A 21,832-nucleotide genomic window follows, 5' to 3' on the forward strand; every position below is an offset into this window, starting at 1 on the left:
TTTATTGTTTTCATCAATTTATACAAAAGCATATATGTGTATATATAAGTATTTAGATTTTTGTTTTAATTATTAGCGACAACTTAATGTACCTGTGCACATTCTTCCCAATCTGGTGAGAAACGGTCTTTCTTCTCAATAACGTATCCAGTAATTGGTGCACCACCGTCCTTCTCTGGTCTGGTCCATTCCAGTTCCACGAAGTCTCTGTCGAAGTCCTTGATCTTGGGCGTGCCAGGCTTGCCGGCCACATCGAACGGATTCTTGGCCTCAATGGCATGAGGCGTCGTGAGTGGCTCGGATTTGCCTTGCCTAAAGAATGGTCCAAATTTAGTTGCAGGAATAAAGTAGAGATCATATAAAAGAGAGAAATCTTGAAATATAATATGTGCTTATGAGATTCTTTTAGAATAACTATTAGAAGAGTAAAGCCAGTGTTTTAATGAATAAATTTTATGTACTGACCTGTTAACAGCCCGAACTCTGAACTTGTATTTATGTCCAGGTTGCAGGCCGTCTACTTCAAGACTTGTCTTAGGTCCGTCAGTTTCTCCAGCGGTCACCCAGCGACCAGTGGCTTCGTCCATGCGCTCAACGACGTATTTCTCGATGGGTTGACCACCATCGTCTGCAGGTGGGTTCCAAGAGAGCTTGGCACCGTTGGCGTGCACATCAGATACCTGTAATAATTAATGAAGTTGAGATTAGAGTTACTTTTACTCCGTGACTTTTGAATTTTTCCGGTTTGTCTTTTAAGTACTGCTTTTCCTCAGTAGCGAGAGTCCAGTGAGATGAGTTTACTTCATACGTTAGTGATTCAGGGTTGGAATTCCAAATAGGCACCTTTAAATTTCGATGTTATCACAGTGGCTTTAGGGTCAAGTAAAACATCGCGTAAACGATTAAGCTTAAATACCTGACTATTTTTCTAAAAATAAATTCTCAAAAGTCTGTGAATACTACATATTCACGTTTGGATAATGGAATACGAAATTTCCTCATTCTTCCAGAAGGTCCATGATCAGCAGTGGTGAATATAAACCAGGAAATTACCTTTATTGGCCTACTAACCTTAAGCGGTCCTCCAGGCGGGCTGGGCACGTCAAGTACAATGACCTCCACCTCAGCAACATCTTTGCCGTTGGTGTTCTCAGCAGTGACAGTGTACCTGCCACTGTCGGCTCTAGTGGCAGCCTTGCAGTTGAGCTTCGTGTTGTAGTCGGAATGCTGCACCTTCATGTCGCCACTGGACTTCACCTCCTTCTTGCCGAGGAACCATTTTGTTTCTGGCATTGGTTCACCAGTAACCTGAAGAGCAAGAGAATTTGTTTAAAAATATATACTTGGAACATAATGCCAAAAAATGGCCACGCACTTTCAATAAGTGGGCAAATAAGCTGGCAGATATTTAATTTTTTTGACAAAATTTTATCTGCTCTATTCACATTTTTTTATTCAGACTGTAAATTTTCCTTTTTATTATAAGTATTTTACTATTTTCGTAATTATTATTATTCTTTATAATTAAATAATGCAATGAAATTAAAATGTCCATTGTTTACAAAATCAATAACTCACCTTGACATCGAATCCGAACTTCTGGCCAACCTTGATCTTGATGTTGACGAGGTTGGTTCTGTCGATCTTCGGAGCGAGGTTCCTTGGTTTGGCGACAATCGGATGAGTGCTGTCGCTAGGTTCACCCGGTCCTGCCTTGTTCACTGCTCTTACCCTGGGAATTTAGGAAAACAATTAGGATCTATAATATTACAATTAACTAACGATACCATATCTTTAGATTCTGATGTTATTTGTGTAATTAAATCATTATCCTGAACCTATTAGCCAATTCTACATAGTATCTTTTGAACAATAGTTGGTAGGCTTTTGAACTCTGTCTTGTCTGAAACCTGCCTCGTCGCAAAACTTTTGAACAATTGCTTAAGCGACTGACGAACGGTACATCTTCAATTTTATTAAAAAATCTGAGAATAGTAAATTCTTTACGTGACTAAGTATATAAATTCTTAAGCTACTAAATAATCGTCAAGTAGTTTGACAGCAGTGAACAATTAACCTACTTAACTGCTAAAAGTACCAGCTACCAATGTGTGGACAGTCTCTTCTTGTGACTCACCTAAATTCATAAGTCTGTCCCTCGATAAGATCGGGCACAGTGGCAGTGGTCTGGTCAGCGGGCACCTCGACAGCTTTCTCCCAGTTGCCGAACTTGTCCTTCTTCTCGACGATGTAACCCTCGATGGGTGCTCCACCGTCTTCCCTGGGCGGGGTCCATTTGAGGTCCACATGGTCCTTGTCCCAGTCGGTGACGCTTGGTGTGCCAGGCGCACCTAAAATAACAAGTAAAATTGCGTTAACATTGTATGATATCAGACCTCCTAAAATTCTTTCTCATAAGACCTCTTTCTTTCCGATTTAGCGATATAAACCGAATATTTTCTAATCCTCTTACCATATTATTATTATAATTAGCTTAATATCTATCGTAATTATTTGATCAATCAAAATTACTGTCTTACGATATCCGAAGCCCAAATGACACTTTCAATATAACGTAGCGATAACGCGGTGTTAGAGATCATTTCATTTTATAATTTGGCTTAATCACCAAATAGCTAAAACATGCTAAAGTAGAACACATTTAATAACAAATAGTCTGTTGAATAATAAAAATCAAACATATTACTTTATGTATATAAATTTGCGTTCCACATACTTATAAATTATATCATTTCATATTTACCAGGTTCGTCGAATGGATTCTTGGCGACGATGCTCGTCTCCGAAGTCAAAGGTTCAGACTCGCCCTCAGAGTTGACGGCCGATACGCGGAACCTGTACTCCTTGCCGGGTGTGAGGCCGGTGACGTCACACTCTGGAAATAGAAAGTATGATTAGTTAAATTGTTACACACCTCAATATTATTTTGACTTCCAAGTTAATTTCTAATTTTCATTTTTTACTATTCACTTATACTCGTAGATATATTCACTTGTGTTGTACTGTGAAAAATTCTACATCCAGGCGTAGGATTATCAAGGTTTGCAATTGAACTTGACCGATTAAATTACTTAGAGATATAAATTGAAGCATCTGAAGAGCATGTAATTCTCCTGATGGTAAGAAATTACGGTCGTTCCAAGATTACACCCTTATCCTATTTTGCTACTAAAGATCGAAATAAAACCATGTAATTTATGAAGAAATTCTCAAATATCGATTTTTGTCAGACAAAAACATTGGATAGATTGATAATTAATCAATGAAGAGCGTTATTGTAAACGGCTGTCTTAAGTTCTATTCTATTTAAAGGGTATCTTTAAATAGAATATCTCATTCCGTAACACTTTATACGGTAGAAGTGTAGTAACAGCCTGCTTAGTTAAAATCTACCACTTCTAACAATATTTTACTTACTAGGCTCATCAGAGCGTGCACACGGCACCCAGACACCGGTCTCGGTGTCGAGTTTATCGATTTGGTAGTATTCGATGGGAGCACCGCCGTCGTCCTTCGGCCTCTTCCATTTGAGAGTGGCGCCCTCCTTGTGGACGTCAGAGATCTGGAGGGTAGAACATAGAATGTTGTAAAATACAATATTTAGAATACAAATTACTTAAAATATTGCGATGTCTCAAATGAAAATTAACATGGATATAAATTATGTTTATTATTCACGCTTAGTAAGCATAATTTCATGTTTCATTTAATCCAAGGATAGAATTTTGACAATCGCTAGTAAGTAGCATGAAGTAATTGTCAAAAGTTAACATTTAGTAGACAAAAAATTGATAATGGACATAATTATTTGACAGTGTCATTTTGACCTGTCCATTTTGACCTGAATGTAATAAAGTCTATTCATTCATTCTATAATTAGAAGTCCTCTAACCAGGCCCACAAATATGACGGCAGTTCTAACACATTTAAAAAGTTCTACCGCCATCAAACTAATAGATTCCCATATATTATTACTATGCTCACCTGTAGTGGTCCCTCAGGCTTAGCCGGTTTATCAGTGACCAGCACGTTGATGGTAACGGTGTCCTTGCCACTGGAGTTGACCGCGGTGACGGTGTACTCGCCGGAATCGTCGCGCCTCACCGGACGGATCACCAGTTTCGTGAAGTATTCTGGGTTGTCGATCGATACCGCCTTCGATGAACGTAGCGGCATGCTCTGGTATCTGTTGAAGAACGATTGTTTGGTTTGCTTACTATGTTCAAAGAAGTTTAGTTTTCTGCAGCTCTTCAGCAGGTCAACAAATTGACTATATTCTATTGTTAAAAATAAATGTAAAAGTTAAATCGACTGTGGCCGTTTCATTTGCAATTGGTAGACTGTGGCTAACATAATGCGCCATTTTGTACCAAATACAAATCATACTACAGACATCTATTACTACTTTTAGAAAGAAGTTTAAGTAGCTAATATAACAAGATGATAAGAAGCTACACTATGATAGATCGTTTCACAAACTTTCTTCTGCGTGTATTAAAATATCATCTCAGAAACAGAAAGGAAAAAATATACCCGTAAAAATGCAATTCATTACGATTATAGAGAAAAAACAGAAGTATAATTAATTAATTTTCTTCCATCAACGGCTATTATTTTGTCTCTGTTACATATGCCCAGTTTAGCGCTACTTATAAAAAAACTCCTTGAACACTCACAGCCCCACACTAGGATCGCTCCGCAACGCGGGTCCTCTAATCTAAATAACCTTTATAACAGTCAATAAAAAAATATCATTGTTAGATCACTTGTTAGGTCATATACTTGAGACCTCATTCGAAGTGTCAAGTATATCATATACATATCAATTTCAGCCTGCAAATGTAAGAAAATTGTTCTTAATCACACCAACTCCTCACCTCCATTCAACAGCTGGAGCAGGCTCGCCAGTGATAGCAGCCTCCAGCTTGAGCGTGGATCCAGCAGACAGAGTGACATCCCGAAGGTGTCTCCTGTCGATCTTGGGCGCGAGGAAGCGCGGCTTCGCGATGAAGTTCTTGCTCGCCTCCGACGGTTTGCTCTGGCCGGCCTTGTTGATAGCGATCACGCGGAATTGGTATTCGTTGCCTTCGATCAAGCTGGAAGGTTGATCAATGGGAAAGATTGTAGTTATGCATTAAATTGTACTTAGAATTTAAGTGACGTAACAATTAAGTGAGAAATGTTTACCAGACGGAAAAACTGTGTTACTGGGTATTATTTTGACTTAATTTAGGTTTGAAGAAATGTAGACTTACACAGCCATTTCTAAAGCTAATACTTTTAACCTACTCGTATACAAGTTATAAAAGCATTATGTTTAAGTTATTATTTGTAAATAAAATGGAGGGATATTAAGAGTTCATTGACTTCATTACTTTTAACCAAAATCAATTTGATCAAAATGTGTTATACAGAAACGACAAGATCTAAAATATAAATCTAAACTCATCATTTATACGTCACTCATACGTCATTTATACGAGGTGGAAATCTTCACTTGTCAACTGTAGCTACGGCGTCATATAAGCCTTTTATCACTCTAATAGCTGTATATGTATATAGTAACAGTACTCACCCATTGACAGTAGCGGTGGGTGTAGGTGTGTGAGTTTCCACCGCCTTCTCCCACAACGGACTGTACTTGTCCTTCTTCTCGATGATGTAACCAATGATAGGTGATCCGCCATCCGATAGAGGTGGCTCCCACTTGAGGTCCACGTGGTTGGCCGACCAGTCGTCGGGGACAGGCGCTGAAGGAGCGTCTGGTACAGCTGTAAAAATAATGATAAAGTTATTATCGTGTAAAGAATGACTTTGGAAGAAACTAATACTCAATGATTTGCAGCCATCAGCTTCTTTTCTGGAATTGCTAGAAATATATAGCAAGGACAGCTCAACTGTTACTTATTTCAGTGGCTGACTCTATAGGTCTAGCTTTGAATATAAGGCTCATTCTTAGAAATTATACATAATGTGATTTTGCGTACTTAAAAGCAACTTAAAGTAAAAAGTAAATTAAGGTATTACAGTGATGATCACTGTCTTATTCAAGCTAAAGTGAACTTCAAGGGCTAATTGATGAGGTAACTTATATATTTTTCTTTTCAACTTACTGAATGGATCCTTGGCAACAATAGAGCCAAAGGTTTCCAGTGGCTCAGACTCTCCCTCCTTGTTGATCGCCTTAACACGGAACTTGTATTCGTGGCCAGGAATCAACCCGTCCACCTGAAGGGAATAAAATATGAAAAATTAGAAAATGTTGATGGATGTCACAAACATTTGAACACATATTTAAACACATGTTTGAACACTGAGAAGCACGGGCATTTGGGAAATTGTTCAAAGCTTGCTTCTAACATTTGCACTTTGCCATTTGGTGCTGCACTATTTTCGAGCGCAAGTGAAAGCGTTTAAACTTCAAATATATGTGGAGCCTGCTACACATGCGCAAAGTCCAGTTGGTAGGAGACCATGACATGAAAAAATTAAAACAAATAAGTGTTCAAACGTGTGAGCAAAGTCTTTGTTAAAATATTTATTTATGTCTGGCACGGAGCTTAAGTTGCTACCTTTGAGGACAAAACATAAGTGTGTTCATTACAATTGCATAACTAAACTTGAATCTTACAATTATTATCCTAGATTATCTAGATTAGATCTTTCAATCCCATTTAACTAACTTGAATGTCTGATCTGATCATCAATTGATAAATATGTAGATCAATTGTTATGTATACTAATATAGTCCGTTATTATAATAATTATCAATATATCCAATATTTCACCTACCTATTATCGAAATCTGACAATTTCTACCTACTGTCTTTCGATACTGATGTGCAAAAATTGGATAAACTGATTTTTAATAACGGTCTTTCATCTCTGTCTTTTGATCTTTGAAAGGCAAAAATTGTATATATTTAATATTTATAACGGTATTTCCTAGACAGTATCTCACCTCCATCTCCGGCACATTGCCGATGGTCTTGCCGACGGGCAGCCAGGTGCCAGTCTCGGTGTCGTACTTCTCCACGAGGTACGCCTCGATGGGCTCGCCGCCGTCGTCCTTGGGCCGCTTCCACGTGAGCTTGCACCCGTCCTTGTGGATGTCGGACACTTCTAACGGTCCCTCAGGTTTGTCGGGTTTGGCTGTGGATGGAGATGATATTTAGTTTGTTTTTCTACGGTAGATAAGAATGATTGTATTTCAGTTTTTGGTGTCTAGTCTTTTGGGAAATGATAATAAGTTTATTTAGCTACGATGGTAAGATATAAATAATCTACGTAACTCAAGTTTTTAGATCCTAAATTACTTTTGCCTCTGAAGAGATTACAACTGTTTTAGAAGTACATTTATTTGGGTGCGTTTGAATTTAATCAACCTTATGTAGACGGATTTCACAATAATATTAAAATATCTTTTAATTTCTAATAATGCAAGTGTATCAGTAAGAAACTCGATAGTCTTGATAGAGATGGAGGATCAATATAAAAAAATTGAAATAAACAAGCTTATTAAAACTTCGTGAGAGGCGAATATGATTATTTATTTGATTGATGTAACCAAAAATATTATTTGTGCGTTAGTACGGGTACGTTGAGTTACTGTCAATTTTTTCGAATCTAAAACGGTATAATACTTCAGAGACTTACAGATAACAATAATGTCCACTTCGGCGGTGTCCGATCCATATTTGTTGACGGCTTGGATCTTGTATGTGCCGGAGTCCTTGCGACGTGGGTTCGAGTGTTGGTACTTGCTCATGTATGGCACGTTCACCACTGGAAGAGAAAATAAAGTTATTTGAAGAATTCACCAAAATAAAGGAGAAATTATGGGAAAGTTACGACTAAGTGAGTACCTTCTCAAGGAATGTAATTAACCAATTAGTAGTAGAACAAATAAGCGATTCCTCTCCGATTTTCTGAGACAAATTCTTTACATTTTTTGTAATTAATTATTTAAATTCTTTTTATACTTAGGAAAAAATAGTTTTTAAGGATGAAGATTTCTAAATGAATAATTTTTTGTTTTCAGCATAATTCATTACATTTGGAAAATTTTACGACAAGATTGCAAATATTTCTGTCATTAGAATATTGCACATATTTCTAAAGAACATGTTAAGAAATATATTGTGCAAAATTCTAATGATAGAATTTATGATCCATTATGGATATTGTTTGAGGACCTCATCATCTCCATTTCCCTAATTATTCTAAACGTGAAGCTGTTACTCACGCTTCAGTCCGTTGCCGCTGGTAACGTTCTTGCCGTTCAGCGACCACGTGACGTCCGGTGGAGGCTCGCCGGACACCTTGACGTCCAGCGAGATCGGCTCGCCCTCGCGCACTCTGATCTCGCGGAGGCTGCGACGGTCGATCTTTGGTGCCACTGGAGATGAAAAAGTATGATGGGATAATTTTGTGACTTGGTTTTTTCATGACAGTTAAAGTCTTTAGAATACACGAATGATATATATTCGGTTACGTCTGTTAGCTATTATCAGTCTTAACCAACTTTTGCCTACCAAAGTAGGAGATTTGTCCATTTTTTAGGAAACAATTGTGTAATTTCTTCGTTAAATTAATTTACTAACAGTCGTTATAAGAGAATAAGTAATAAAATGATATATATTCTTATTATTTTTCCTTATATTTTGTGAAATATTGCTGTCTGTCTGTCTGTCTTAATCAATGTATTGAAATGGGTCTTTCTTTGTCTCTTTTGATTTAAAGTATAATTGAAGATGAAATAGTGGAAATAGTCTTAGACAAGTCCCGAATACTGGATTTAAGATACAAAAGATATCAAACTCAACTTACGTTTCCTAGGTTTGCAGGTGACGGATTTGCTGGCATCGCTGGGCTCTCCAGGGCCAGCCTCGTTGACGGCCTTGACGCGGAACTCATACTCCGTGCCCTCGTCCAGGTTCGGTACCGTCGCCTTCTCGTTGTCATTGGGACCCACCTGCAAATGAGACCGTAAATATTAGAATATGTTTTTTTATGTAATTTAGATAAAATAAAAAAGTCGACATAATAGACATTTGCACCTTCACAGACAAAATTCTTGTGACGTGAGACCTATGGGTCCCATAACACAAAACACAAAGCAAAGTACCCAAAATCGAAAAGAACCCGGATCCCTTGGCGAGTAAGGTATTGAAATTATTACGCCAAGCGAAATTTCAACACTTGCAACGTACTCGTACTATGCACTAAATCTAAAGTGACTCCTGATGAACTACCATCAACTCTAATATTTATGTCAAACGTTGTGACCTCATTAATACCCTGGTTGAAGTTATTTATTGGTTTGCGCGTTGCTTGTTTGCACTTCTTCTACTATGATAGATTTCGACAAGTGTCTTGTTATTTTGAGATTTTCTTTTCCAGAAAACAAAATAATTTGCAAACTCACCTCACAGGCCTTAACCCATTTAGGTGAGCCAACTTCTCTCTTCTCGATGATGTATCCAGTGATGGGCGCACCACCGTCCTTGAGGGGCTTGGCCCATTTGAGGTCCACGTGGTCCTTGTCCCAGTCCAGGATTTCGGGTGTACCAGGTTTTCCGGGCTCGTCTGTAATTGTTCATTTTTGAGTTAAAGTAAAGTCAAGACACAGGCTCGAATTTAGAATTATGTACGCGGTTCAAATAAAAAGATGCACATATCACTTAATTCATTCATTCATCTCGTTCATTCATTAATTCATTTAAAGATCTATTATCTAGAACTAGAAGATAATTTATTTAATTTATTGTTCTTTATGTTTGATTTCACTTTAATGACTACGTTTGTGTTGTAATCTTGTAATATTAGATGCTCAATTGATATAAATATCAGAACATCAAAGAAGGCGTATTATGTATGTATGATAGTAACAAGATGTAACTGTAGAATTTTGGATGTACTTACCGAATGGATTCTTAGCGATGATGGAGGTTTCGCCGTCCAGTGGTTCAGACGCACCCTCATTGTTGACAGCCGATACCCTGAACTTGTACTCGTGTCCAGGAACCAAGTTCTCGATTTCAGCCTTGGGCTCCTTGGTCTTCAGCGCTGGAAGCCAGCGGCCGGTCTCGGTGTCCAGTTTCTCGACGAGGTAGTGGTCGATCGGTGCACCGCCGTCGTCTAGTGGCGGGTTCCACTTGAGGTTGCAGCCCTCCTTGTGGACATCAGAGATCTGCAAAAAACCGAAATATTAAGATTACAATACACAATAAAACTTTGAATAATTGTTTGGATATTTTTATTTTTGTCGATATTTATTTTGTCCCAAAATGAGAACTATGTCAAGGCACCTTGCCCTTAGGATTTTTAGATTTTTTTGGAAAGATGCTTAAAATCCACTATTTAATTTTCAATTTGCACGTAGTATTACGATTTCATTAAAAATACTGATTCTTACCTTCAATGGTCCCTCAGGCTTAGCAGGTACATCGAGGACATAGATCTGGATAGTGGCTTCGTCCTTGCCGCTGCTGTTCTCAGCCTTCAGCACGTAGGTGCCGCTGTGTTTGCGAGAAGCGACCATGACGGACAATTTCGTCCTGTAGTCCTCGACGTCCACAGACAGATCGTCACGAGTGGACAGGCGTTCTTTGTTGTGGAACCTGAGAAAAGGTAACAGATTAGTAAAAAATATCCTTTCCTAATTTTTTTTAATTAAAGTATTATGATCGTTGATTGGATTTCATTCCGTTCTGTTCTTTTTGTCTCATTGTCCTTTGATTATATTTCATACAAGATACATTTTTGTCAAAGATCTAAATAGATTGGTTTGAAAATGAGACAGCTAAGAACTTTGAAACAGCCATATATTTATATGAAAGAAATACTGTACGGAGAGGGTAGAAATAACCTTTATACTATTAGAAATTAATAATTTTGAAACTTACTTTATGCGTTATGAATACTTTATGCGTTTTCTAAAGATTAAGCATTAAATGTAGAGTTAAGAAGGATTTTCACTTACCAGGTCTTGGTCGGTGGAGGTTCACCAGAAACCTTGACATCCAACCTGATGTTCTGGCCAGCCTTGAGAGTAATGTCGCGCATGTTCGTGCGGTCAATCTTAGGTGGTGCTGTAAGAGAAAATTTCATATATTTATTTAACATTCTTGAAACACCTTAAAGTAAATATCACAAAGGGTAAATTTAATGCATAATGGCATACTCATAATATGTGGTAAGTGTGGTGTACTATTTATGTATATCTTTAGATCGTTTCGTAATTTTGAATAAGTTTTTGAAGACGAATTTAGCCAAGAACAGTTTAGCTACAGCAGAGTAATATATCTTTAACCATGTAAAAAGAACCCTTTTTTGCAAAGCCAGGTCAATAGATTTTTATATTTTTATGTTATATGATTACAATTAGCCAAAGGAAGGCTTCACCACTAGTCGCTACTAAAAATAAAAATTATCCCCCCCTATTATTATAACGTGCATTATTTAAAGTTCAAGGGGCATATAATCGACCATCAGTTCAAATATTTTCCACCAAAAGTTAAAAATATATACAAGTTTGTACTTACCAAACCTATCCTTAGCCAGCAGGTTCTCAGAGGCGGCAGAAGGTTTGCCAGGGCCGGCCTTGTTTACGGCCTTCACGCGGAATTGGTAAGTCTTTCCTTCGATCAGGTCTGGGACACGTGCCTCAGTCTTATTTCCGGGGACCTAAGGGACAATAACATTTTTGAAATTTTGATCAAAAAATAAGTTTGCATGTAATTTTTATTTTTTACTATGTCGTTTCATGGTCTCCAAAAACATTTTTTTATTTTCTATGTCAATCAAAGTTGTTTTTTTTTGTTCCTTTTACCTCTAGATGCAAACTAATCTATTCAATGTACTAGGCATACTTTTTTATTAACATTTTTCATTTCATATTTTAACAAAGATATATTCGTGGCTTAACTATATTTTATTCGTGACTGAACCATCTTAATAACTCTGAAGATTCTATAGATGGCACAAGATTATATTTAGATGAATAGGAGGTACAAGATTTTTTTAATAATAATTTCATCTGCCCACCTCAACAGCTTTCACCCATTTGCCGGTGTCTCTGTCCTTCTTCTCGACAATGTAAGCTGTGATGGGGGCACCACCGTCGTTGGCGGGCTTCTCCCATTTGAGGTCCACGTGTTCCTTGCTCCAGTCTTTGAACTCTGGTTTTCCAGGTGCATCGGGTTCGCCTGGGAGTAAATAATAAGAATTTAGTAAAAATGAAAAATGCAGTTGAAAGCTTATCTATGTTGTAATAATCAAGTTGTATTTAATAATGATGGTAGAATTAAAAATTTAAATTTATTTTGCAAGGAATAAAAACAAACGTAACTCAATCAGAACATAGCTACTTTCTTAGCGTGATTAACTTAACGGTTGTTTACGGTTGTCTTTCCTTAACTTCGTACTGACTGATTTGTAAAATTTTTGAGTATAATTTAAAGCTGTCAATTTTTGTAATTAAGTAGTTTGAACAAGTGAAATATTTCTTTCCGTTTTCATAGTTCGTGTGCACTTGCAATTATAAATTTCAGAACAACTTAATTAAATTAAGAAAATGTCTGAGCTTTACTTACCGTACGGGTTCTTAGCGGTGGTAGCGGTCTCAGTGACCAACGGTTCACTTTCACCCTCGGGATTAACGGCTTTCACCCTGAACATGTAGTCCTTGCCCTCATTGAGGCCAGTGACGTCAGCCTCTGGTGTCTTGGTGGTGCAAACTGGCACCCATCTTCCAGACTCAGTGTCCATACGTTCAACAACGTAGCTCTCGACTGGTTCACCACCGTCGTCTTCTGGTGGTTCCCATTTGAGCTTGCAGCCGTCGGCAACGACGTCAGAGACCTAATAAGAAAATAAATATTTTTATTTGAAGATATGAAAAATAAGTATGATCTCTAAAATATTTGCTACATTTTCTAAAGACATACAGATTTTGATATTTTATGTAACACATTTTATTTATTCTATCATTAATTTGTCTTATTTTCATAATTATAACGTAATGTGGTATAATTTTTATTTCATAATCTTTTGCTTACCTTCAATGGACCCTTAGGTTTAGATGGTTTGCTGACAACAGCAACATCGATCTCAACGGTATCAGTGCCAGAGTCATTCTTCGCGGTAACAACATATTTGCCACCGTCAGTTCTAGCACACTTCTGGATCGTGAACAGGGTGTGGTAATCTTGGTTCTCGATTTTAACTCTATCGTTAGATTTGACTGTCTGGCCGTTGAAGGTCCAAGTGATGGTCGGTTCTGGTTCACCCTTGATGTCGGCCTCCATCTTCAGTGGTGAGCCAACCTTGATCTTCCTGCTTTGGAGGTACTTGCGGTCGATCTTTGGTGCCACTGTAATATAAAATGAATAAATTATTAACAAAGCCACGAGACGGACGAGATGGACAGACAGCGCAGGCTTAGTAATAGGGTTCGGTTTTTACGATTTAGGTACGGAATCCTAAAAAAGAACATAAATATATAGATAATAATAAATAATAAAAATAATACGCTTTCTACATTCACATCCCCACTTTAGGAATCCCTGTATCATGGGTGCTATGGACACTAACAGAGACAAAGACACAAGCACCCAGAAACAGAAACCTAAATTCATCATTTAGATATCTGTCTGGCCGGGGATCAAACCCGGGACCCTCTGCACGCCAGACCAGTGTGGTGACCGCTCCGAAACGTGGGTCGTCTAAATGTGCAAAAGATCTTTAAATAAGACTCTCATTTTCACATGTCAACAATGTCAAAACGTTAAAGGCTAAAGGGGACGACTTTATAAGTAAGAATAATACTCACGGAATCTGGGCTTAGCAATGACAGACTTGCTAGGCTCCGAAGGTTCGGACTGGCCGGCCTTGTTCAGTGCAATCACACGGAACTGGTACTCGTGGCCTTCCTCCACGTCCGTCACGCGACCAGTTGGACGGTCGCCTGTAGTGCGCAGGCAGTCTTGCCAGGACCTGGTGGGAAATAGATAAAAGTCAAAGTTAGCAAATCTTTGATTTCGTCAATCGCCTTTAAAGTGTAAATTTAAATACCAAATTTACAATAAGACGCTTTCTACACACATAGCTCTACATTAGAATTTCCTGTGTCGTGGGTAAAGCAGCCGGGGATCGAACCCGGAACCCTCTGTGCATCAGACCGGTATAATGGCCGCTCCGCCAAGTAGGCCGCGATAAGAAATACCAAAATAGAATACAGCCCAAATCATAGGAAATCGCAACTGCCGCCTTAAGTTGGCTCGTATACGAATAACGTGTGTCAACAATGTAAACAGTCGCTTGCACTAACACCAACAGTGTGAACACAGCCTTTTAAACTGTTATAAGGCACAAATAGGTGTGTCAGGGGTAGCTCCAGAGTCGAATCTTCAAAGGGTTTTACCATCTTTCAATTTCAGAATCATAAACTGCATCAATTACTGAAACGGTGGTAGATTCCGCTGTGGAATGACTCAGGCGGCACCACTGTCACGCCTAATTCTCCCTAATTACAGTAGTGTTCTCGTTTGAAGAGTGTGGGAAACGTACTTTTCTTAGGCATTCCAACATAGTCCTCAGAGGTAGCGGCGCATCTGTGGCTGACCTCAGGTAGGAATATCTAATATTATCGGGGGTTATTACAGATTTCCATGGGCGGCAGTAGCCATTTACCCCCACATGGACTGTTGACATGGCAAAGGGTTCTACCATCTTTCAAATTTAGAATCAAAAACTGCATCAATATCGTACCTGCCACCCTTCTCGCGTTTCTGCACGATGTACCCAGTGATGGGTGCACCGCCGTCCTCCTTGGGTGCGGTCCATTCCAGCTCCACGAAGTCCTTGTCCCAGTTGCGAGGCTCTGGGCGACCAGGTTTGCCGGGCTCGTCTGAAACACATACATTAAATGAATTTGTTGTGCTACTTCTGAATCATCCTTGCCTCTATTAAATGAAAGTCATACAACAAAATATCTTTCGATATGCTTTCGATTGCTATGCATTCGTTCTCGTTCATTCATTTAGTTCATAAGTAAATTTGTAGTAGTAAATCGTTAGAACATAGGTACTTTGATTTTTGGACGTAAGATTTTAAGAGATGTTAATTGCTTTAATAACTACCGAGGTCTGCATCTCGTTCAATCTTTTCCTGCTTCAGTGCAAGATAGTAAAAGTCTCTATTAAAATAAGACAGGTCATTCATTGCTAATGCAATTTGTGATATTTAAAAGTGTTCTAATAATCTCATTGTTGTACCTCTGGAAGTTTAATTTAAAAATTTAATGTTTTTATAAAACCAAACTGTTGATTACTCACCGAATGGATTCTTAGCGATGATAGGCTTATCAGTTTCTAACTCTTCGGACTCGCCCTCCTTGTTGACGGCCTTAACCCTGAATTTATAGGGCTTGCCTTCCTGCAAGCCGGTGACGTTCGCCTTGCAGTCCTTGGCTGTGCCACACGGCATCCATTGTCCTGGAAATATCAAGTATATGTGTAGTAAATTGTTTCTCTCGGGAAATGCTATGTAAGAAGGCGATAAGAATGAGAAAAACGCTTGAAGCTATGAAGCTATGAAGTAAAAGTTAAATATTATTGTCGAATGTTCAGCGTTACCAACTTTGGTGAGATTGCCAGACTCTTCTGTTGAAATAGAATATGGTAATGGGAACAATGACCTTTTTACGTAAGGCTGAACTTTTAGTATTATTATAGAAAACAACGTATTGGAAACAAAGTAGAAAATATTCACAACATAACGTATGACGTATGCAGACTACGTCAAAGTATAATTATATTTCGATTTAATTTGTGTAATGTAAATTTAGATGGATTTTGATATTTTTATGTTTGATTCTAAGTTGAGGATTATTTTACTTACCAGTAAGTGGATCAAGTTTCTCAATCTCGTAATATTCGATGGGGGTACCGCCATCGTCTTCTGGTTTCTGCCAGGTGAGCGTGCAGCCGTTCTTCGTGACGTCAGCCACTTCCAATGGACCTTTAGGTTTGGATGGCTTGCCTGCACAAATGAAAATTGGATAATTAATTATAAAGCTCATAACAAATTACTAACATGCCGACAAATATAAACAATTAACATTACGAAATAAAAATTGCAATGCAAATATTGATTATGTTATTACTGTTAAGTCTCAGTAATGGATGTATTGATTCACTTTTATAACTTTTCCTGCAAACCAGGGATATTGTGTAGTGACACTCGTAGCCAACTTGTAGACACTTACCAAGCACAGTAATCTCAACTTCGGCTTCATCTTCACCGACTTCGTTCTTCGCCTTGATGACGTATTTGCCGGTGTTTGCGCGCTTGGTCTTCATCATCAGGAACTTGGTGTTGTAATCCACGTTGATGATCTCCAGGTTCTCTCTGTTCTTCAGCTCCTCGTCCTTGAAGTACCAGGTGACGGTCGCTGGTGGTTCTCCGAAGACCTTCACGTCGAGAGACACTGGCAGACCAGCTTTCACGGTCAACGGGTTCAGGTTCGTGCGGTCGATTCTTGGTTTCACTGTAATGATATCAGCAATGTTAAAAAATACATTTTTAGATTACCTACCTAGTTTAGAATTCTCTGTTCTACACAAAAACGACCCAAACACCCAATTGGAATTCTAAATGCATTATGCACTGGATATCTAGATGGCCAGAGTTAGAACACAAAGTATATTTAATAGACAGGTATGATAACCGTTATTCTGGCTGTTAAGCACAAATTTAAACAATGATAAAAATGAAATACTTACTATAACGCTCTCATATTTTGGAATTAGTTAACAACCTAGATAATCTAGATAAAATTCATTTGCGATTCATATTAAAACTGACATTATCGCAAGTGTTACGAATATTTTAATATCTTGACACACGATTTTGATTTCGATTCGATGAAATTTAATGGTATCATCTGCTTGGTATACTTACAGAATCTCGGCTTAGCTGTATGCCAGTTGGTGTTTTCAGAAGGCTCAGATTGACCGGCCTTGTTAACGGCACGAACGCGGAACTGGTACTGGTTGCCTTCCTCCAGCTTCGGTACCGTACCTTGGCAGATGTTGCCCTGGATTTCAGCGGCCTAAAGAATGGAGAAAAGGAAATATTAAGAAATGTGGGAGATTAAGTACAGTTTCTTAATAGTCGTTTAATTTTGTGTTACTTAAGTGTGCCTCTATTAGAGAAATTAATATTTACATTTAAAAAAACCCTCCTTATGGAAATCCACCATAACGTGTAAATTAAGAAAAGTTAAACTTAACTTATAGAAGTGCATCATCAAGTATTAGATTCATTTTTTATAATCAGTAACCAATTTACAAGGCGATGGATCATACAAAACTACTACTGACCTTAACAAACTCTCCTCTATCTCTGTCCATAACTTCAATAATGTATCCAGTAATGGGGGCACCATTGTCCCTGATGGGGGGCTCCCACTTGAGCTTAGCGGACTTCTCATCCCAGTCCACAATATCTGGTAATCCAGGAGCCGAGGGCACGTCGTATGGGTTCTTGGCAAGGATGCCGTGGTCAGTATCCAGAGGTTCTGATTCTCCTTCCTCGTTTAGTGCTTTCACTCTGAACTGGTATGTGTGCATTGGTTCTAAGCCTGTTGAGGGTAAAGCATTTTCAGAATCAGTCATTATAAAATGGTATGTATTTCTATCGTTGTATGTATTTGTCGAAAAAAGACGAATCATAAAACATTATCACAGATATACACGAATTACAAAGGTCTAGAATAAAAGTATAGTTAAAAGATGATACCAACATCCCAAATTTTCAATACTTAACTTATATAAAGTTGGATATTTATAAGAGGTTTGTTTGAAACAAAACTAGATCTTACTTCGAATATCGAAACATTGCTTTATGGGAAAATAATTTGCGAATTTAATTTTTAGCTAAAAAGGAATAAGGCAATTGTGAGTAGTGACTAAAGATCAACAGAAACATTCTCACCAGTAACAGTAGCCTCCAGAGTGTCAGGCTCAATGGTTCCCGCCGGGACCCACTTGCCAGTGAGCACGTCCATCTTCTCCACGACGTAAGCGCTGAGCGGCAGACCGCCAGTGTGCTTCGGTTTGTTCCAAGAGAGCTTGACGTGGTCCGCGTGGATGTCGGAGACTTCAAGAGGACCCTCGGGTTTGCCTGGTTTGTCTGTGGAATACAAATTATGATACAAACAAATAGGATACAAATAGAATACTAATAGGATACAAATTATCATAATTTTTAAAGTTGATATTAACCTTTCATACTCTTTATCTCTTTCGTAACGCACACTCTACATTTCATTTTTAATTTTACTAATTTCAATAGCTTGATCATAGAGCATTTATGATATTCGAGGACATAGAAGGATAATGAATATTTAAAAAATCATCAGCTACGCTGAACGGATCTTTTTTTTTCAAGAGAAAACCTTCCCCGACATAACGTGGCAGCTCATCTAGGTTTTCATCTTGATTATCGCAGTAAATAAATAATTCAGCAAGGAAAAGTATACCGTCCAACACCTGGTCTTACGATTTACAGAAACCAGAGTTGGTACCATTTTCAGCCGACAACGGCGCGTCAAGTCGTTTAAACACAACTGAGTGATTTATGAATTATGGCCAACTTACCCAGTACAGTTATTTCAACGGTGGCTTCATCAACACCTGAGTCGTTTTCGGCCTTCAGGGTATAGACACCGGAGTTCTTCCATGTAGAGTCGAAGATCTGGAGCTTGGTGTTGTAGTCCTCGTTCTCCAGTTTCACGCCAGCTCCAGTCTCCAGGACCTTCAAAATATCGTGAAGGGATCACACATCATGAAGATAATTAACATAATCTAAAAAGCTGAACTTAATTGAAATCAAAACGAATGGCCAATAAGAGAGAGCGTCACGAGACAAAAGAAAGTTAAGATAAGAAAGATATTTATTTGGACCAACTACGAATATTTTTTTATATCGCGCATACATTATATACATTAATATTTTTATATCGCATATACATTAATATTTTTTATATAGAGCGCATATTATATTCTGGTCATGAAACTGTTTATTTTATTTATTAATGCAGTAAATAAGTATCAAAAATAATCGAAATCGCCATAATTTATTGTACCTATTTTAGAAAGTTTTTATAAAAGGAGAGTAAGGGAAAAATAAAAAAAATATGATTTCTACGCTCACAGCCCCACACTAGGATTCTTCTTGTCGTGGGAGCCTTGGACACATACAATGGATGGATACACAAACATCCAGAACAGAACAGAAATCTGGATTAATTTCGATATCTGTCTGGCTGGGGATCGAGCCTGGAACTCTGCGTGTCAGATGCGCGTGTCATGCGGGTGGTCAAAATAAAAAAACGAACCGATAATTCCCTTTAGTTTCAGTCTTACCTTGCCAACGAACGACCAGGTCTTGGTCGGTGGAGGTTCACCCTTGATGTCGACGTCTAACTTGATCGTAGTGCCAGCACGTACGCGGATAGCTACCATCTTGTCGCGGTTGATGTGTGGTTTCACTGTTGATAGAAAAATATTATCATTAAGTTTTTTTACGTTGTTTTGCAAGAGAATGCTTTGTTTTAATGAATATCTAGTAAATATATCTAAGTAGTGAACAAATTCGGTAACATAATAATAATAATTGACGCAAGGAACATCAATTAAGAAATCAATGTTACCATATCATTAATATTTGAAAACCCTCATACATCAAGCGTTTTTCTAAAATTTTGCATCTAATTTCTCTCCGCAAATGATTCATACTCCAAATGATCAATACCACTTATATTTCAGCTACTGCGTCCATCCTAACAATATTTAGCCAATTTTATTTATTGTTTAATGTTAAGAAGAACGGTTATGCACCAATTACACTTATTAACAATCATTATAAATAATAAATTTCAATAGACAGATAAAATAAATTACATAAATTCACAATGTCGATGTTGATTATAATATACTTACGGAACCGAGCCTTCGCCAGATGTGGCTGCGTAGGCTCGCCCGGTTCACCAGGACCGGCCTTGTTGACTGCGCGCACTCTGAACTGGTAGGTGTTACCCTCCTTAAGATCAGGCACGCGGGCTTTGCACTCTGGTGTCTTTGAAAGATTAAATGTTTATTAGTTTGGATGGCATTGCTATAATATTCTGTAGCTAATGGTGAACTATTTGAAGCAAAAGAGGTGGCTGTAATATAAATAATAGTGTCGAAAATTGCTTCCTCAATTTAACCATTAACTGAAATTCGAAAGCTGAGGAGAAACAATTAGAGAAATCATACAATCGAAGTTTATACAATTTGAAAATTAAGATAGAGTAGAATCGCTTTTCAAGTTAATAGACAGGGCGTAATCTGCGTCAATTTCATGTAACAGTTTTTGGGGATATTATTTATGCCATCAAGTATATTTTTCAAACATGAACACAAGTTCTCAAATACTGCTACTATACCATGTGAAGCAAATACTACCTAAATCTTAGGTACTACATAGTATTTAAGACCATTATTATTGTATGAAATTTGTTATAGCAAATAAACCTTTTAATTTTTTATTCTTCATTAGATACTTCACTAAAATAAAAAAACCTTGATAGTGAAACACAACTTACCGTTGTAACCAGCGCCTCCTGCCATTGTCCGAATTTCTCCTTCTTCTCGATGACGTAACCAGTGATGGGCGCGCCGCCGTTGTTCTTCGGGGCCTCCCACTTGAGGTCCACGCGGTCCACGTCCCAGTCCTCGATGGTTGGTACTGAGGGTTTGCCGGGTACGTCTGTGGGAGAAATAAGTAGCTGTAGTGATGTACAGTGTGATGTAAAGGTATTTTGTGACTTATACATAGGTGTCCTTCTTTAAAAGGAAAACTACGAAAAGAAAACTAACGTGTGTAACGTATTGTAACAAATTGCTGTTGTTCAGAATAATGAATAATACTGGCTGACTGGCCACCCAATCTGATAGATTTTGTAAAATCATTGCCTTTTATAGTACTGAGGACTATAGACCCATGTACTTTGTGACCTTTATTTTGTTTCACTTACTACTTAAACTATTCTGAAAAGTGGAAGTGGTCGAGAATTTTATTTTTTCAAAAGGGTCATCAAAAACGACTAGCGCTTCCTTTCTTATTTTTTGACCAAGATGTAAGTATTTCGTTTCGAAGTTACATACCATAAGGATTCTTAGCGATGATGGAGTGGTCGGTCTTCAACGGTTCAGATTCGCCTTCCTCGTTGATGGCCTTGACCCTGAACTCGTACTCCTCGCCTTCCTGCAGACCCTTGACTTCCATCTCAGTGTCATCGGTCTTTCCAACTGGTACCCAGCGGCCGGTAGCCTTGTTTAGTTTCTCTACTACGTAGCCAGTGATTGGCTTACCTGATAAAAACAATGTGCGATTATAAATAAGTTTTGAATTTTAATTAATATTGTACAATCATAATTCTAATCAAGTGTTCTTCAAATAATGCCACGTCTGTTTATTTTTTATAGCAGTCTGTAAGGGTAGTAAAGGCCTATACTCAATTTTGGATAGTACATCAGTGCATTTTGACCTGATATAAGGAATCTTTAGTAATAACAGTGACTATTTACCTTCCTACCTATCATGAAGATTCCCCATCACAAAAAATATTTGGCTAGTAATTATAAGATTAAAAATATAAAACTCTTTCTAAAATGCATTTTAAGCATTTATAGATTTATCAACTTTCACTAACAAGTTTTCAAGCATCACAAGACTTCCAGGATAACTCATGTTATAA

General features: G+C 38.0%; 1 protein-coding gene across 1 annotated transcript in view; it reads right to left on the bottom strand.

Annotated features, from left to right (window-relative positions):
• The window catches only part of bent (projectin protein bent), a 120,958-nt gene that overhangs the window by 43,663 nt on the left and 55,463 nt on the right, over positions 1–21,832 (bottom strand). The window contains exons 64-99 of the mRNA XM_073090012.1: positions 21,240–21,446; positions 20,678–20,841; positions 20,031–20,166; positions 19,455–19,579; positions 18,687–18,843; positions 18,022–18,219; positions 17,409–17,668; positions 16,987–17,137; positions 16,292–16,573; positions 15,925–16,065; positions 15,360–15,518; positions 14,794–14,932; positions 13,856–14,019; positions 13,083–13,396; positions 12,618–12,885; positions 12,070–12,230; positions 11,568–11,709; positions 11,006–11,114; positions 10,439–10,643; positions 9,946–10,213; positions 9,449–9,609; positions 8,851–8,995; positions 8,267–8,419; positions 7,678–7,806; positions 6,983–7,173; positions 6,135–6,249; positions 5,597–5,792; positions 4,899–5,117; positions 4,006–4,207; positions 3,439–3,583; positions 2,765–2,896; positions 2,138–2,351; positions 1,579–1,732; positions 1,072–1,308; positions 466–680; positions 93–312 (exon numbers count right to left, since the gene is read on the bottom strand). Coding sequence (XP_072946113.1) covers positions 93–312; positions 466–680; positions 1,072–1,308; positions 1,579–1,732; positions 2,138–2,351; positions 2,765–2,896; positions 3,439–3,583; positions 4,006–4,207; positions 4,899–5,117; positions 5,597–5,792; positions 6,135–6,249; positions 6,983–7,173; positions 7,678–7,806; positions 8,267–8,419; positions 8,851–8,995; positions 9,449–9,609; positions 9,946–10,213; positions 10,439–10,643; positions 11,006–11,114; positions 11,568–11,709; positions 12,070–12,230; positions 12,618–12,885; positions 13,083–13,396; positions 13,856–14,019; positions 14,794–14,932; positions 15,360–15,518; positions 15,925–16,065; positions 16,292–16,573; positions 16,987–17,137; positions 17,409–17,668; positions 18,022–18,219; positions 18,687–18,843; positions 19,455–19,579; positions 20,031–20,166; positions 20,678–20,841; positions 21,240–21,446 — 6,578 coding nt within the window. The remainder of the gene's footprint in view (positions 1–92; positions 313–465; positions 681–1,071; positions 1,309–1,578; positions 1,733–2,137; positions 2,352–2,764; positions 2,897–3,438; positions 3,584–4,005; positions 4,208–4,898; positions 5,118–5,596; positions 5,793–6,134; positions 6,250–6,982; positions 7,174–7,677; positions 7,807–8,266; positions 8,420–8,850; positions 8,996–9,448; positions 9,610–9,945; positions 10,214–10,438; positions 10,644–11,005; positions 11,115–11,567; positions 11,710–12,069; positions 12,231–12,617; positions 12,886–13,082; positions 13,397–13,855; positions 14,020–14,793; positions 14,933–15,359; positions 15,519–15,924; positions 16,066–16,291; positions 16,574–16,986; positions 17,138–17,408; positions 17,669–18,021; positions 18,220–18,686; positions 18,844–19,454; positions 19,580–20,030; positions 20,167–20,677; positions 20,842–21,239; positions 21,447–21,832) is intronic.

This window comes from Epargyreus clarus, unplaced genomic scaffold (genome assembly GCF_041222505.1).
Source record: "Epargyreus clarus isolate Ecla_fem2 unplaced genomic scaffold, WU_Ecla_fem_2.2 ptg000031l, whole genome shotgun sequence".
Taxonomy (NCBI): Eukaryota; Metazoa; Arthropoda; class Insecta; order Lepidoptera; family Hesperiidae; genus Epargyreus; species Epargyreus clarus.